This window comes from Centropristis striata, chromosome 3 (genome assembly GCF_030273125.1).
Source record: "Centropristis striata isolate RG_2023a ecotype Rhode Island chromosome 3, C.striata_1.0, whole genome shotgun sequence".
In the NCBI taxonomy this organism is placed as follows: Eukaryota; Metazoa; Chordata; class Actinopteri; order Perciformes; family Serranidae; genus Centropristis; species Centropristis striata.
The window spans coordinates 45115139-45133723 of NC_081519.1; the positions used below are offsets into that span (position 1 = coordinate 45115139).

Here is an 18585-nt window from a genome sequence, read left to right on the forward strand (position 1 = left end):
GACGTCCAATTATGAAACAATGCACTCCTGCACACTGAAGGCTCCATTAGTGGTTCTACCATAGAAAGGAACTTCTCTGGCCTCAGCTCTGGAGGAACCGACTCTGAAGGAAGGTTCCTTGACTTTGGTCATTTTGTGTCTTTTTTTTAGTAATTTTGTGTCTTTTTTTGGTCATTTTGTGTCTTTTTTGGTCATTTTGTGTCTTTTTGTGTCTTTTTTTTGTCATTTTGTCTTTTTGTGTCTTTTTTTTTTTTTTGGTGATGATTTCAAAGTTCTGGAAAAGTCCCAAGCTAGTGCTACATTACGCTTAACCCTCTGTGGTCCACATTATGATGCCAGTTAGGAAAAAAATGTTTGGAGTGGGGTTTTTTTTTGTCTTAAAATAGACTAAATAAACATAATCTGAAGAAGTTAAGTTAAGTTTTTGGGGTTTGTTGTCCGTAGGCAACATTGTTCCATAACGGTGCACAAGTGAAAAAGAACATTTTTAAAATAAATTTTAACATAATTTATTTAATAAACATGTGTTTATTAAATAAAAAAACATGTAAAATTTCCAAAAAAGACACTAAATTACCCAAAAAGACCAAAAAAGTCACAAAATGAACTTTAACGGGTTTCTTGTCTGAATGTTGCCTGTAGGTCCCATTGAACCAACGACCAATTGAAATGAATCAACAGTCTAAGTGGATGAAGATTTACTCACCTTTACTCACCAAAAAAGATGCTAAATTACCCAAAAAAGACCAAAAAAGTCACAAAATGACCCTAAAAAACGTGAAATTACCAAAAAAGATGCTGCATTACCCCAAAAAGTCACCAAATGACCCCAAAAAACTGAACTTTAACTGGTTTCTTGTCTGAATGTTGCCTGTAGGAAACATTGTCCCATTGAACCATCGACCCATTGATATGAATCAACAGTCTAAGTGGATGAAACAATCACAAATGAAGGTTTACTCACCGATCAGTAAGAAGAGATTTTTTCCAGATGGGAATTACGTTTTGACGTTTTGAGTGATTTTTTTGTGGTGCAAAATGTCAAAGCTGTTTCCTTTGGGAAAGTCTGTAAAATAGTGTTTCAATATGGCCTCCTGGAGGTCATGTGACTGATTAAAGCATTGCTATTGGTTCCCTATACTCTTCACTCTTTTTAAAGTATCACATCACTCAAAAACATGACTTGTAGAAACCTGACAGGACAACAATGGGGCAACACCGTACCGTAGAGGGTTAAAATGTATTTTTATCACTAAATGATGTTTATCTCTGATTGGCCCCGGGGCCTCCTGCTGGGGGAAATGTTTCCCTCCATCTGCTGATTAGCTTCCTTTCAGCCTCACCTCTTCTTTCTTCTCCGTTTGTCTTTGACTTTCTTCACCTCATTTAGTGAATGGACTAAACGACTTGTCCCCACCAGCATTTCTCTGAGAGGGAAACTGGTCCTGAAGGTTGTTAAGGGGACTGCGTGTCTAACGGTGACTGTGGGGAAACCACGGCAACCGTTTATTGGGTTGATTAGTGTTGGAGGTGGTGGTTGTGATGTCAAGAAGCTCCAGGAGACAAACATCTGATTATTAACCGTCTTCTTCATGACGTCACCACGTTAAACGTCCAGCGGCTCAACTCTGAAGTTTCCATGTCACATTTAATGTGTCAACTCTTTATCAGCAAAGGTTAAAAAAACACCTCGACCAAGTGTAGAAACATGATTTTACTTTTTTTGCAGTTTGCATTCAACATTTTTTGTGTTAACTGTTTTTTGTTATTTCTTTGTGTTTTTGTGTGTTTGTATCAGGCTTGGAATTTAGTCATTTTAGGGTCAAGGACATTTGGCCTTCCAGTTCACATTTCTTTAAGGGCACAAAGGCTGTTTGGTTAAATTACGCCGGTTTTACCTTTCAGATTAATACCTTAACATTCTCATTCACCAAGAAACATTAATTATGTATTAAAACATTTGTTTTAATTCAAAAACATTGAAAAACATATCATATTGTAAAACATTGCATTAAGAGAGAGAGAGAGAAAGAGAAAGAGTGAGACCAGTCCTTTTAAGATAAATGGCTGGATAGCAATAGTGTTTCCTAAACATATACGTTGAGTTCAGCCATAAACCACATAAGTCAGTCACGAATTATATCAAAACCGCTTAGCAAGAAAAATACTAGAATCAAAGCTGACAGTAGCTGAGAGCTATCTGCTAGCTAGTAGAAGCTAGCTAGTCCCTGAGCTAGGGAAGACGTTAGCGCTGTCCCAACTAGCTAGCTATCGCTAGTTTTCATGATGCAAAAATGTTGTTGACTTTAAATAGGCTAATACAATGGTAATTACCTATCAATAGTACTTTCTATAAAAACGTACATGTTAAGTCCTGTCAAATACTACCACATACTTCAGTTACTACATATTAAAACAGCTCGTCTGCTAGCTTACCTGTGCTTGTCGTGGTTTTGAGAGGCTGAGGAGGCTGGTTGACCTTCTTCCTTCAGGTGATGTTGACTTCAACTGCGCTGCTCGCCAAGTTGCCAAGTTCTATTTTGGAGCAATCACAGCAGAGCAATGGTTCTGATCCACAGACACACAACTAGCCTACTGAGCTGGACTGACAGCCTGGTGGAAGCAACTGGCAACACGTGGCTCATTAGAATATTCAATGAGCCATGTGTTGATGTGCGCATGTCTGAAGGAGGGGGGTCGGGTCTGACCAATAGGAAGGCTGTATGATTCCATCAGCCCACCACGTCACTAGCGTTGTTTTATTTTATAAACAAATGATACTGTAACTTTGACGGGGCCAAAGGCACCTTGGCTGTAAATTCAACATTTTTTCACAGGGCATCAAGGCCAAAGGGCGAAATCCCCTCCCTGGTTTATCTGTTTTTAGTCTGTGTTTTTGTTTGTTGGGGTTTTTTTATGTGTGTTTTTTTAGAATTTTTTTTAATGTTATTTTCTGTGTTTTTGTGTTTTTTTTTGTGGGGGGGGGGGGGTTGTGGTTTTTTTGTGTGTTTTATGTGTGTTTTTTGAAATTAATTTGTGTGTTTTTTGTCATTTTTGTGTTTTTTGTGTCTTTTATGTGTTTTTGTAATTATTATTTCGTGTTTTTATGTTTCTTTGTCATTTTTTGCGTTTTTTGTGTGTTTTTTGTAATTGTTTTTTGTAATTGTTTTGTGTTTTTTTGTGTTTTTATGAGTTCTTTGTCATTTGTTTGTGTTTTTGTGTGTTTTATGGGTTTTTTTGTAATTATTTTTGTGTGTTTTTTGTGTTCAAAATGTTGATCCAGTAAGTCAGAATGAAAACAGTAATAATCAGGTGATATAGGTGAGGTTGTGGTGAAAACAATAATACCAACAGGTCATAGTGAAGAAGTCCAAACCGACCAGCGGCCCCAGACTCTGAAGGGTTAAACGGTAGGAAAGTTTCCAGCTGACAGACAGTTTGCTTACGTTGACTCAACACCAATAAAACCTTCAGCTCCACATTTATAAATTCCTCTTTGAATCTCTCCGAAGGAACCGAGCGGATTAGACCAGAAAATAGAAAAATCATAATCCCTCAATAGAATTCATCCTCCTTTTCAGAAACACCTGATTATGTAAAGAGTTTGTGTGAGTGTGTGAAGCTGTCGGCTGTTTGTTTGATTGTTTACACACAAACAACCCAGAAAATGTTTGATTTGGATGTTTATTCCAAAAAAAAACACACACGAAGCAACAACAACAACAATTACATGTCAGAAAGACTCAGACGAGATGCTGACGACGTCTGTTTCACCAGCCAATCAGAGCGCAGGACTGTGTGTGTGTGTGTGTGTGTGTGTGTGTGTGTGTGTGTGTGTGTGTGTGTCAGGTCTTTATAAGCAGGTCTGGAGTCAGTTTCGTGTCGATCATTAGACGAGCTGCTGTCAACAGGAGCCTTTGATGTGAGTAATCTATATTTATATTTATATTCAATAATCACTCAACGAAGCTGATTTATTCTAGTTTTTTGTTCTTTAGTTCCACTTCTGTATTCTGTTTTCTTCTCTTCTGTTAAAAGTTATTTTGTTAATGGAGTGATTTAATAATAATGTAGTGACACTTTTAAAAAAGGGCTTAAAACCTTTTTATTCAGCCGTCTTTATGTTCTCTACATGTTTTTATTATTAATTTCCTCCTTTAGCTGTTTTCTTTAATCTACTTTATGACTTGTGTCTTTTTATCTGCTGCTGATTTTAACGTGTCTCATTTTCTCTCAGTCTTTTGTTTATTTTGTTTCTGTTTCTGTAGCACTTTGAGATTACTTTATGAAAAGTGCTTTACAAATAACATTGATTATTATTATTTATTTTTTATTATTATTATTTGTGTTCAACCTGCTCGTCCGAGTGGAAGAAACTTTTTTGTGATTCTTTAAGGTAAAATATTTTGCTGTTACAAGGTGAATGAAAGTTCACTGAATGGATGAAATACAGTAATTATTATTATTATTATATTAAGTTTACTAAAATGGGAGGTTTCACTTCCTCAGATTTCAGAAAAGTGTTTGAATATAACAACAGAACAGAAAATCTGTCTTTGAACCATCAAAACAAATAATAAAGAAGATAATTCTTCACAAGACACAAACTTTATGACTTTATGCTGCTGGAACTAAATGTTGTTTTAATGCTCACTGTAAAAATGTCTGTAGATTTTAGGGTTAAAAACTGTTAAACCATGACAGTAAAAGACGTAAAATGATAAATGAGTTAATTCAGTTTCACTAACAATGAAACACTGTAAATGTTTAATCAGACAAAACTGGATATTTTTTACAGTTTTATTGTTTTTAAAAAAATAAATGACTCCACTGTAAAATACTCTGGCACCGTGTTTGTAACAAAAATATACTGTAATATATATACAAGCATCATTTTAGCATTTATTATTTGTAAAAATCCTTTTCCTCCCTGTTAAATGTACTAAACACCATATCTCTAACAGAAATATACTGTAATATTTAATGGTAAAATCTGTAATTTATGCAGCATTTATAAAGTATTTTCTGGTCAATTATATGGCAGAACAGTGTTTCTTTTGATGGAAAAACTTTTTATTTTTTACGGTAAAATATGGAATAAAATGTCAATCTGAAACGTGAAATCAACAGTGTTAATATCATTTTACCGTAATATTAGAAAAAGTTGCACCGTATTTATGACGGTAAAGTTCTGCTGGTTTTTACCATAAAAACTACAGTTGGTGTGTTTTCTGTCTCTTGGTTCAGTTTGAGGAGATGCAGCAGGTGAAGATGCTCCACAGTGTCCGCTGTCTCTCCGTCCTGCTGCTCGTCGTCTTCACGAGTGTTCGCAGCCAACAGAACGAGAGGTGAGACGCTCTTTCACTTTGACTTGAAAACTGTATGAAAATATTATTATATACCTGATATTTTAAAGCATTAAACATTCAGAGACTCGTGGTCAGAGGTTATAATGAGTTATAATGTGTATTAATGATAGAATCTGACTGGTTCTGGTCCCAAAACTCTTTCTACTGTTCCTTTGAAGTTTCTGTCCTGTAATATCTGGTTCTGTATGTTAATCACATTAAACCAACTAACATTCATAAATAATGTGTGTTGGAACATGTTAAAGGTTTTATTGGCTGTTGCTGCATTTCAATCTGCAATGATGAAAAACTGCAGCGTTGTTGGATGTCCTCTGAGTGAGATCCAATCAGAGTTCAGCTTTAAGAGCCGGCCAATGAGATTAGAGGTTAGAGGAGCCTGGACACGCCCCTTTACTCATCAACACCTCCACCAACAGGAAACCATAAAAAACATAACAACATAAAAACATAAAAACCCTTTCTGACCTGTAGAAGGTTCAGCTGACACACAACATTATTAGACTTGTTTTACTGTTATTATTATGCTGTAATATAGTTTCTATGCATTAAGATATTGTCCAGCAAATGTTCTTTTCTTGACTTTTTTACTTTGGCACTTGACAGATATAAACATATTTAGTTTATGTTGTTGAAGACTTCAACAACATAAAATAAATATGTTATAGATATACACACATACTTACTACTTAATACATGCTTTTTATATGTACTTATACATTAATGGTCTATTCTTTACCTTTATTTGTTGAACTTTGTTGACTTTTATATAATGTATTACATTCTATCTATCTATCTATCTTTCTATCTATCTATCTATCTATCTATCTATCTATCTATCTATCTATCTATCCATCTATATTCAGAAGGGATTATGTTATTGGGACAGCCGGAAAAAAAATGAGCGAAGAAGAACAATAATTGTAGATTTCTAAACGTCTACTTCTCCGGCATAATTTCACCTAGAGACTCCATTTAAACTTTAAACAGTAGACACAAGTCTTGTGTATCGGTGTATTAATCCACGTTTCGATAGGTCATATAGTTTTTTATCAATCCCTGTTCAATGACCATGATCATTTTTGGAGAAATTCTGAGATTATAATGGGTGTGTATTGCACAGAATGTTCGTGTCACAGTGTGTGACATCATCACCAGAGTGTAGAGGGAGAGAAAAAACTGTCAAAAAATAAATTTTAAACTGCGCTCCAGGCCGCAAATTCCACTCTACAGAAATAATTTATACATAGAAACGTAGGAAAATTAGTCTTCTCCCTCACAATCCTCTGGTAAAGCTGTCAGAGTTATAGTTTGGGCGTAGGACGCACAGATGATCCACCAACACCACCAACAGCCTCATTGGCTCCCATGTTAAAAACGCAGGAAGATTTCTGTAGAAAACAGTTTTTTAGATTGCTCTAACAAAGCTATTTCTTAATTTTTCTTTAAAAAAAACATATGTAGACGTTGAGGAAGAACTCAGGACGCTCAAAGTGAAGTCTGATCAATGATAGGTATTATGGTTTTACCAAAAATGCTTTCTGTTCGAGGCCAGAAATTCCAGTCTGTCCACCTCTGGCTGCTGTCACTGTTCAGGAAACATTCTACAGCGGCAGTTAATTCTGTTGATTGCTCTGCCCTGATTGGTCGACTACAAAGCCTTTGATCCTTTGATCCTTTGATGTATCTGTGTTTTGAATCCGTTTCTGTATTCTGATAAAATGTCTGATTAGTGATTATTGATTATTGATTATTGATTATTGATTATTGATTAGTGATCTGTGTGTCTCCTGCAGCCGTCGAGCGGTGACTGAACACCAGCTGATGCACGACCGCGGCAGAAACATCCAGAGTCTGAAGAGGCTCATCTGGCTGTCCAGCGCCATGGAGGGTCTCCACACGGCCCAGAGCCGGTCCGCCGCCTCCGGACCCCCCAAGACCCTCAACCTCAACCTGGGTCCTGCTCTGGGTCCAGCTCTGGGTCCAGCTCTGGGTCCAGCTCTGGGTCCTGCTCTGGGTCCAGCTCTGGGTCCAGCTCTGGGTCCAGCAGGGTCCCCCCAGCCCAGCCGGGTCCAGAACCTCCTCAGAGACTTCTTGAACCCGTACCTGAGTCAGCAGTCGGACAGAGAGGCGTAACGTCGCTCTGATCAGCTGCTGCTGATGTACACAGGAAATAAATGATTATTTGTGTTATTATTATTATTATTATTATTATTATTGTTTGTCTTTAATGTCCAGACACACGTTCAGCTGCAGACGTGTCCGCGTCTCCTCCAGACTTTTAATATCTGAGTGCTTCTCATTTCCATCTTTGACAAAATAATCAATAAACTCCTCAGATATTCCAAGAAAAACCAAATATAAATGGAGAGTTTGATATTTTATCGACTCTCCTGTCGCTCAACAAAATCAAAGAACCGTCTTTAAAATCATGCATATATAAAAAACACCTACAAAAAAAAACATGTACAAAAATTTAACTATTTCTTAAATATATTCCTAATGTAGAAGACAATTTTTTTAGGCTGTATGGTAATATTATTAATATATTATAATATATTTTGGTAGGGGGGATTTTACTTAAAAAAACATGATTTTGTATTAATATTTTATTCATCAAATCAAATATTTAATCTTATTGCAAGTTATTAACTATGTGTCATTCATTTTTTCTCAATTAATTTGCCTGGACTGAACTTTTTCTCTTTATTTTGCATCTATATATTCCCTGAAGGAAATATTTTGTGCAATTGTATTTATTGTTTTAATTTAAATTCTGGTGCTCTAACGCAAACAAACAAACAAACAAAAACGGAGGATGACTTTCTCTTTGAAACATTGAAAATGTCATTTATTTAATTTATATATTTTTTAAAATGATGCAAAACATTCGAAGCCCTAAAATAAAAAATGATGTATGCAAACTATTCAGTATTATACTTGATTATGAGTAGGAAATATTTTGTGCAATTGTTTTAATTTTAATAATTTAAGTCCTGTTGCACTAAATCAAAAAAGGAGGATGTCTTTCTTCTTTCTTTTTTATTTTAAAATGTAAAAAAAAAAAAACATTAAAAATGTAACTTGTTAATTAATTTAGATTTTTTTTTAATTGTTAATATACAATAATCAATTCAAACATTCTAAACCCTAAAATAAAAAATGATATATGCAAACTATTCAGTATTATACTTTTTAATTATGTAAACCTCGACTGAACTTTTTGTCTATATACTGCATCTATATACTCCCTGAATATTTGTGGTTATATTTATTAATTTTAGTAATTTAAATCCTGTTGCACTAAATCAAACAAAAAAAGGAGGATGTCTTCTTTCCTCTTTCTTTTTATTTTATAATTTAAAAAAACTCTGAAATGTAATTTATCAATTTATTTAATTAATTTAGGTTTTCTTTTTAATTGTTTATATATTATAATAATTTCTATGGAAGAGGATTAGGGCCACACATGAAAATAATATTTGAGTTTTGACTATATTCTCAGAATTCTGACTTTAAATTAAATTTAAATTGAAAGAAATAAAATCTAAAATCTGGGAATGAAGTCTTCCATACATTTAAAACATTTTAAACCTTATAATAAAAAAAATAACCACCTTAAACAAACAAACAAACAAACAAACAAAAAGGAAGATGTCTTTCTTCTTTCCTCTTTCTTTTTATTTTATAATTAAAAAAAAAACTCTGAAATGTAATACATTTATTGAATTAATTCAATTTTTTTTATTGTTTATATATTATAATCATTTCTACAGAAGAGGATTAGGGCCACACATGAAAATAATAACAATTTAAATTGAAATAAATAAAATCTAAAACCTGAGAATAAAGTCTTCCATACATTTTAAACATTTTAAACCTTATAATAAAAAAATAACCAACTTAAACAAACAAACAAACAAAAAGGAGGCTGCCTGGCAGACCTGACTCAGGGTTCATAAAGGAGTGTACCTGGCAGACCTGACTCAGGGTTCATAAAGGAGTGTACCTGGCAGACCTGACTCAGGGTTCATACAGGAGTGTACCTGGCAGACCTGACTCAGGGTTCATAAAGGAGTGTACCTGGCAGACCTGACTCAGGGTTCATAAAGGAGTGTACCTGGCAGACCTGACTCAGGGTTCATAAAGGAGTGTACCTGGCAGACCTGACTCAGGGTTCATAAAGGAGTGTACCTGGCAGACCTGACTCAGGGTTCATAAAGGAGGCTGCCTGGCAGACCTGACTCAGGGTTCATAAAGGAGTGTACCTGGCAGACCTGACTCAGGGTTCATAAAGGAGTGTACCTGGCAGACCTGACTCAGGGTTCATAAAGGAGGCTGCCTGGCAGACCTGACTCAGGGTTCATAAAGGAGTGTACCTGGCAGACCTGACTCAGGGTTCATAAAGGAGTGTACCTGGCAGACCTGACTCAGGGTTCATAAAGGAGGCTGCCTGGCAGACCTGACTCAGGGTTCATAAAGGAGTGTACCTGGCAGACCTGACTCAGGGTTCATAAAGGAGGCTGCCTGGCAGACCTGACTCAGGGTTCATAAAGGAGTGTACCTGGCAGACCTGACTCAGGGTTCATACAGGAGTGTACCTGGCAGACCTGACTCAGGGTTCATAAAGGAGGCTGCCTGGCAGACCAGACTCAGGGCTTAAAGAGAAACTCCAACTAACGCGAGAGTTCCGTGATGCTAACGTGAAGTAGCTGTAGCTGTGACAGGTACAGTGAGTCCGGTCCGTGGAGCTCCATCTCCCGCTGCTGCTGCCGACCCTCCGGTGGTCCCCTCCCCGCAGACCGACCCTCCGGTGCCCGGCAGACCGAGCCCCCCCTCCGCCCCGCAGAGAGGGCTCCTCCGCCGCCTCGCAGCGCCGCTCGGCCCTCGGACTGCCCGCGGCTCGCGTCCTCTGCTCGGCCAGGTCAGTGAGCTGTCTGGGTTAGCATGGGGAGCTAGCTGCAGCTAGCCTCCTGCAGCCAGTAATATAATGTAATAATAACCTGTGTGACGTCTCTAATGTGTGTTAATGTTTCCTTCATGTCATGATGGAGGAATAGAAACAAGAAACCAGCAGAAAGAGACTAAATTAACCAAACTGACACACAGCTTCCGGAGCTGCTGCTAATGCTAATGATCGTTAGCTCGGCATGCTAACGGCTAACAGCAGGTTGTTGTCAGAGGCTCTTCATCTCCCTCATCATCATCATCATCATCATGTGTTGCTGACAGTCACAAGAAAAATACTTTAGATCATAAACACGATGAGAGAAAATATCTGGAACCAGATCAGAGACACACACACACACACACATACACACACACACACACACACACACACACACACACACACATACACACACACACACACACACACACACACACACAGAACAACACAGACACACACACACACACACATACACACACACACATAACACACACACACACACACACACACACACATACACACACACACACACACATACACACACAGACAGACACACACACATACACACACACACACACACACACACACACACACACACATAACAACACACACACACACATACACACAACACACACACACACCAAACACACACACACACACACACAACAACACACACACACATAACAACATACACACAACAACACACACACACACACACCCCTGTGACATTTCAATAAAATAATATCTTAAATAAAAATAGCCTCTGAAATAAAATAGGCCAATCTTTTTCTGAAATAAATAAATAAATATATGTGAGAAAAGGAATACCGAACATTACAAAAGAACTAAATATGACAAACGTTAGTAAGGGCAGCATTTATATAGAAAGAAAGAATTTGAACTATATGGATATATTATTAAATGTGATCTGGTTTAATTCCATATCACATTTAAAAATATATCCATATATTTTGAATATTGATTGATATCGCCCGGCCCTACTTCTACTCAACATTATTGTTCTTTTTCTGAACTAAATTCATTCCAAATCTTTACAGATTCAGATTTGATACAAAATGTAATCCAGAGATAATTTATAATGAATTATTATGGAGGAAGGTTAGACTTTATTGATCCCTGCTGGTTGAGCTGATCAATCAACTGATCAATTAGTTGACTGACAGAAATAGAAACTATTTGAAGAATCCATAAAAAATGTAAGTTATTTTTCATGCAGCTTTCAGCCTTTCAGATACTAACATTTCTCTGTTTTATTTGATATTAAAGCGAATATATTTTGGTTTTAAGCGTTTAAAGACTTCACCATGTAAATCCGTCTGTAAACGTCTGGTTTTGTCAGTTTAATATGATATAAAATTGGTTTTGTCGGTTTAATATGATATAAAATAGATAACAGCAGGAATTCTTCTCATCTTAAAGGCTGAAAACAGGATTCGCTGCAGTTTATCCATGAAAATCTACTTTTACACTTAAGCCTCGATCAAAGTAGTTGGTGATTATTTTTCTGCTGATTGAATAATCAATTAGGAGAATAAACGTTGAAGCTCTAGTTTCCATTAAATAAAACACAGAATCTGTGAAGAACAAACTGAATGACTAGAAAACCAAAAGAAGTGTTTATGGTGATAATGTGACGAGGATCGCTGGTGGTTGTTCAGATTATAATGTGGAGATCTGTTCATCTTTTAGAGTGAATCACGATATGATTTTATCTGATACTTGAGTCACAATATACGATATTATTGAGGTTTTAATCATTGTGTTATATGGTGAGTATTGATACAATATATTGAGATTTAACTGTTTAACTGCATTTTTCATCCACAAAACTAAATTCAATCAAGAATAGTTTTGTCCAATCAGAGAAAATTCAATTCAGATTGAATTCGTCTGACTTCAGTCTTTTTATTCTCCTCAATGAGAATCAAAGCCACAAACAACAAGCTGCACTGAGAAAATATGTTTCTAAATCAAACATAAAAAACAAACTTTGCAGCAATAACTTCTATGTCCTTTTCGGTCATTTTGTGTCTTTTTTTTAGTATTTTTTTTGTCTGTAAAAATCATTATTCAGATGTCTCTGGTGTCAATATCAGCTGTATACACTTATAATTGATCATTTCATTAGAGAACATTTAAAAGGAAGAATCATCAGACAACAGATCTAGCAGAGAAAAAGAAATAAAGTAAGAAAACAAAATAAATCCCATAAAACATATTAGTAATCAGTCGTATCAAGTGTGTTAACCCATTGAAGCCTGGACAGCAGATACGTTGTTTCGTAGTATTTGTATAAGCTCTCAAATACTTTTTGAATTTCATTTCTATCTGCTACAGAGGCTGAAAAATCTATTATTTAGTAGAAGAGTTGACACTTCTGTTGGATTTACAGAATAACTTCAGGTTTTAGGGGCTGATTTTAAAATCACCAATCAGAGGTTTTACAGGTGTTTCAGGCCTCAGTGTGTTAAGTTATTTTTTTAATGACAATCTGTTGTGCGTGCTAGAGATGTGAGGAGGTAAAGAGCTCCATGACGTTATTGATCGATAGATAACTGTGTTTGAGTAGCTTGTTTGGTGTTGGAGGAGTTAAATGAGCTGAGCTGGTCTCTGTTCTTCAGCTCTGGTCCAGCTTCTTCCAGACATGTTGACAATCTGTCGTGCCTCCACATGTAACTTTGTTCTTTATGCCTTTGGCTACAAGTCTACCAAATGTGACGCTTTTATCATAAATGCACAATCCTTGTGGTTATCTGCCCCACTACATAGATTGATGCTAGCCTGGTTTACCCAGACTGCCTTGCGCGCTCGAAATTCATTTCGAACCTCCATCCAGTCTGGAAACCAGGAAGGATTCCTAGCCCTGTTTTAGGATCCAATCACAGAGCGGGGAGGGACGCAAGACGGTGCCCCGTACTACTGGACAGACGGAAGCTTGTAGTTTTGTAGTTTTCTTACGGATCCAACATGGCTGCTGCAGACGCCAAACTCTCTTTAGCTGTAGATGGTGTTTTAAATAGTTTAGAGCCAAAGTTGAAAGGCGAAAGGTCTCTGGGGGCTCCGCTGTCCCCCGGCTGGTAGCCAGATCACCGGTAGCGCCGGCTATTAGCCGGCGCTACCGGTGATCTGGCTACCAGCCGGGGGACAGCGGAGCCCCCAGAGACCCCCAGCAGCTTGTTTGTTGCCCATAAAATCAGTGGATGTGTGGCTGAATGTGAACATGCTGCAGAAAAACGTTGTAGAAGCAGAATTGAGCATTTTAGCCTCAAAGTAGAGATGCTAGAGGGCTAGTCTGGCTATGTAAACATCCATCTCTGTCGCTCTACTACGTCATCTGGTATAACTGATCTGATTGGCTAAGAGCTACCTACAGACGCTTTGATAGACATTCTAAGCGTCCAATAAACGGCTCCGGAGGATCGTAAACCACACCTCCTCTACGGAGAAATGAACGGCTGGTGTTAGCCAGGCTAGTTTGATGGGGTTTATGAATCTAATTAGAACATATTGTGATAATATCTCAGGATGATGGTGATGTTTGGTTCTTCTCCAGGTCCAGTCTCTCCCAGCCAGCTGTGGTTCTCCAGTAGAACATATTGTGATGTTTGGTTCTTCTCCAGGTCCAGGTTCTCCCAGCCAGCTGTGGATCTTCAGCCCCTCCGGCAGGACGGTGGCAGAGGCAGAGCCGGAGCCGGGGACCAGACCAGCAGGGCTCCATGAGCGCCACGGGGCAGCAGCAGCAGCAGCCAGGGGGGGCCCTGCGCTCTCGCCGGGGCCTCGGCCGGGACAAGGACCCCGGCCACGGCGTGGTGGGCATGGAGGCCTCCTGCTGGCTGGCCCCCGGGGTCCTCCGGAGGCTGATCGAGCTGCCCTCGCCCCCCCTGTCCCGACACCAGCTCAAGAGACTGGAGGAGCACAGGTAACATATATACAGAACCACAAGTAGAACACAAGCTTATTATATATAAATAACCACAACTGGAACTGGAAAACATTATGGAAACTGAAATAAAAGTTAAAACGAGTTTTTAAATTTTTCATTAGTTTTAGTTTTAATTTCGTTGTCAATTTTTGTTTTCAGATTCAGTTAGTTTTAAAGAGTTTTTAGAGTGAGTTTGCTAGTTTTAGTTTAGTTTTTATTTTTTGGAAAATGTTTAGTTTTTTTGTAATGGGGTATTTGTTGGGTTAGGGCAATTTGTCACTTTTTTCTCATAAATTCAAGAATTTTTTCCTGTTAATTTTACAATTTTTTCCCATAAATTTGTCACTTTTTCTTGTAAATTTGAGATTTTTTTTAATTAGTTGTAGTTTAGTTTTTATTAGTTGTAGTTGTTGTGTAATGGGGTATTTGTTGGGTCCAGATTCAATAAGGTCATAATAAATGTTTCCTTTATTTCCTTTGTCTGACCCATCTCAGCCCCAATAAGTTTATTAAGTCATAAAACCAGATAGATGAAATAGATTTCTTATCAACCAAAAAGGTTTACGGATGAAAAAAGTTGACAAAGACCAAAACGAAGGACATTTTCACTATAATTTTAGTTATTTTAGTTAGTTTTGGAACCACAAAATACAGTTTCAGTTAGTTATCGTTTTTAAAAAAACTCTTGTTTTTATTTCAGTTAACGAAAATGTTTTTTCAGCCCTAGTTCTGGTTATTAAGTTAGTTTTGGTTACTATAATAACCCTGTAGTGTCCAGGCTTGTAGGAGAATATCTCCTCAGTGTTCCTGTGAGCTGATGTGAATATAAATGGTGCCCCTTGCAGGTACAGCAGTGCTGGCCGCTCCCTGCTGGAGCCTCTGATGCAGCGTTACTGGGAATGGTTGGTGGGACGAGTCCCGTCCTGGATCGCCCCAAACCTGATCACCATCATCGGACTGGCCACCAACGTCTTCACCACCCTGGTGCTCATCTACTACTGTCCCACCGCCACTGAACAGGTCAGACACCAACGTCCTGGACGTCTTCATGTTCAGACAGTCTGAACACGCTGGAGCTTCTGATTCACTCCACCTGCTTCTTCTTTGTTCTTTGTTATTAAGAAAAGTGTTGAGAGTCCTGATAGGAAGCAAACAACCTCTGGGAAAAACTACAGTTATGGAAACATGATCAGTCCTCCTTGTTTTATTCAGGTTCTTGTTCATTTTAATGTCTGGTTCAACTAAAGGTTCATTTGTTTGGACAAATATAATAATAACAACAACAAAAATATCTGATAAGAGTTTAATTTCAGAGCTGATATCTAGACATTTAACATGGTTTTATTGATCATGATTTTGGTTATTATCAAGAATATGTCTATGACTGTAGATGCAAAAATGACAAAAAACATGACACAAAATTACGGATGCACTGAATAACACATTTTTGGCCGAAGCTGAATAAAAATCAAACGCTTGGCCGAATACCGAATGTGGCTTTTTTTGCAATATTCAGTAACCGAATATATTCGGTTACTGAATATTCGGTGCATCTCTACACAAAATTGTCGAAATGGACACAAATTGAACAACAGCAAAGAAGACACAAAATGACAAAAAATACAGACATGTAAAAACTATTAGAGCACCTTGTTTTGTTGTTGTAGCAGCATTAAAATGAACCAGAAACTGAAGAAACCAATGTTCTAATAAAGTAAATAAACAGCTGTTCCAGGTGTGTTTACCTGTTTACCTGTGTTCCAGGCTCCTCTGTGGGCCTACCTGCTGTGTGCTGTAGGTCTGTTTATCTACCAGTCTCTGGACGCCATCGATGGGAAGCAGGCCCGCCGCACCAACAGCAGCTCGCCACTGGGAGAACTCTTCGACCACGGCTGTGACTCGCTCTCCACCGGTCGGTTCCTCTGTGTTCCTCTATGGTCCTCTATGTTTGTCTCAGTGAATCTGGAGCTGTGTGGTGTCTAAACCAGCCTGTGTTGTGGTGTTTCTCCCTGCAGTGTTTGTGGTGCTGGGAACCAGTATAGCGGTGCAGATGGGAACCAACCCAGACTGGATGTTCTTCTGCTGCTTCGCTGGGATGTTCATGTTCTACTGCGCCCACTGGCAGACCTACGTATCGGGGACGCTGCGCTTCGGCATGTGAGTCACTCAGCTGCTGCTTTACATTAGTTTTCATCCCTCTGAGCTCCAGACAGCGTCAGACACATTCACACACTCTGATCACGCCATAAACGGCTTCATACGGGCCTGGAACCCTGCAAAACGCTACGTTTAAATGTTGAATTTCATGGTTTAAAAAGTTCTTTGATTTTGGATAAAATGCTTGAAATTCTTCCTGTATTTCTCCTGCAGTCTGACTATAGATAATCAATGTTCAATGAAAAAAATACTCAATTGAATATTGAGATTTTGGTTGTTAAAAGTGAAAAACCATCAGTATGTTTGAGTGAAATTACCCCTTTTAGTACGTAAGTATTCATCTAAAACATGCAACTTTCGACCGTTGAAAGGTCCTGGAAAAGCTTGAAAATGGACCTGGAAAGTCCTTGAAAAGTGCTTGAATTTGACCACTCAAAGTGTATGAACCTTGCAGGAATTAATAAAAAGAATATGGGTATATTTCAGGGATAATCTCATAATAATAATAATAGATATTTATATATAGAGCTGCAACAATTATTCGATTAATGGAACAATAATGGATTATTAAATTAATCGTCAACTATTTTGATAATCCATTAATTGGTTTGAGCAGTTTTTTAAAGACAATAAATCCAAATTCTCTGATTTCAGCTTCTCCAATGTGAATATTTCTGGTTTCTTTGTTCCTTTATGACAATAAACTGAATATCTCTTTGGTTTGTGGACAAAACAAGAGATTTGAGGACGTCATCTTGTGGTTTGGAAACACTCATTGATATTTTTATACATTCAATCATCAAAATTACAAGAAAAACAGGCTTGAAATATTTCACTCTGTGTGTAATGAATCTATATAATGTTTGAGTTTCACTTTCTGAAATAATTGACAAGAAATATTGAACTTTTTCACGATATTCTAATTGTTTTAGATGTATATATGTAAAAGCAGATGGCCTATCTTCTACTTAATGATGACATTAGACTATGTCAGTTCTATGTGAAGTGTTGCTGCAGTGAATGTGTGTGTGTTGTGTAGATTTGACATAACAGAGGTGCAGATGTGTCTGTCAGGCGTCCAGATGCTGACGGCGGCTGCTGGTCCGTCTCTGTGGAACGTGACGGTAACGTCTGCATGGATGAATCTCACTAACTCTGCTTCTCCTCCCACTCAGCATTGATGTGACTGAGGTGCAAATCTTCATAATAATCATGTATTTGCTGGCCGCCGTGGGAGGATCTGCTTTTTGGCAGTCACTGGTAATTCATGGAGCTTTAATTCTACTTTGATTTGACTTTAATTAGACGGATGAGGTAGGGCTGCACTATTAATCCAGTTTTAATTCTGATCACGATTAAATTAACCTGATCGTCGGCAATATTTCAAATTTTAAAAAACAATTTCTACCCCAGTAGTCCACCAACCACCAGGGGGCGACACAGAGTTCAGGTTTCATGTAGCTGAATAAATAACCAGCGAGTGCTGAGCAGGATGTGACGTAGTACTGGATGCCACAACAACACGCAACATTTATAAAAGCTGGTGAAGCAGTGTTGCCAACTTAGCTACTTGTTGCTATATTTAGCGACTTTTCAGACCCCCTTAGAGACTATTTTTAAAAAAGCAACTGGAGACAAATCCAGAGACTTTTTCTGGTGTTATTGGAGACTTTTGGAGACTCGTTCTTACTCTTCTTAAGGAGCCGCGGGGGCCAGAGGCTCTTCTTAACGAGCCGCGGGGGCCGGAGGCTCTTCTTAAGGAGCCGCGGGGGCCGGAGGCTCTTCTTAATGAGCCGCGGGGGCCGGAGGCTCTTCTTAATGAGCCGCGGGGGCCGGAGGCTCTTCTTAACGAGCCGCGGGGGGCCAGAGGCTCTTCTTAACGAGCCGCGGGGGGCCGGAGGCTCTTCTTAACGAGACGCGGGGGCCGGAGGCTCTTCTTAACGAGACGCGGGGGCCGGAGGCTCTTCTTAACGAGCCGCGGGGGGCCGGAGGCTCTTCTTAACGAGAACCGGGGGGCCGGAGGCTCTTCTTAACGAGCCGCGGGGGCCGGAGGCTCTTCTTAACGAGCCGCGGGGGCCAGAGGCTCTTCTTACCGAGTGCTGCTGCTGCAGGAGGTGTTCACTTAGCGATCTCTGTTTGTTTACAACAAGCACCAGACACTAAAAACTGTT

General features: G+C 38.5%; 2 protein-coding genes across 7 annotated transcripts in view; both read left to right on the forward strand.

The window, feature by feature from the left end:
• The first annotated feature begins 1593 nt into the window (after positions 1-1593).
• On the forward strand, positions 1594-7983 carry pth4 (parathyroid hormone 4). The gene is made up of 4 exons (XM_059330101.1): positions 1594-1676; positions 3850-3922; positions 5248-5348; positions 7163-7983. Exons 3-4 carry the CDS (start codon positions 5257-5259, stop codon positions 7500-7502), a joined length of 432 nt encoding a protein of 143 aa, XP_059186084.1. The 5' UTR covers positions 1594-1676; positions 3850-3922; positions 5248-5256; the 3' UTR covers positions 7503-7983.
• Positions 7984-10066: 2083 nt separating this feature from the next.
• The window catches only part of cept1b (choline/ethanolamine phosphotransferase 1b), a 12597-nt gene continuing 4078 nt past the window's right edge, over positions 10067-18585 (forward strand). For 4 of the 6 annotated variants that reach the window (XR_009394079.1, XM_059330096.1, XM_059330100.1 and 1 more), the window contains exons 1-6: positions 10067-10290; positions 13956-14254; positions 15103-15277; positions 16022-16169; positions 16273-16414; positions 17590-17674. Coding sequence is in view for 5 of the 6 variants with exons in the window: in XM_059330096.1 (XP_059186079.1) it covers positions 14052-14254; positions 15103-15277; positions 16022-16169; positions 16273-16414; positions 17590-17674 (753 nt within the window). In the remaining variant the exon portion in view is untranslated. Of the gene's footprint in view, positions 10291-13888; positions 14255-15102; positions 15278-16021; positions 16170-16272; positions 16415-17453; positions 17539-17589; positions 17675-18585 lie in introns of all 6 variants that reach the window. The other 2 variants (XM_059330098.1, XM_059330097.1) reach the window with 2 other exon arrangements.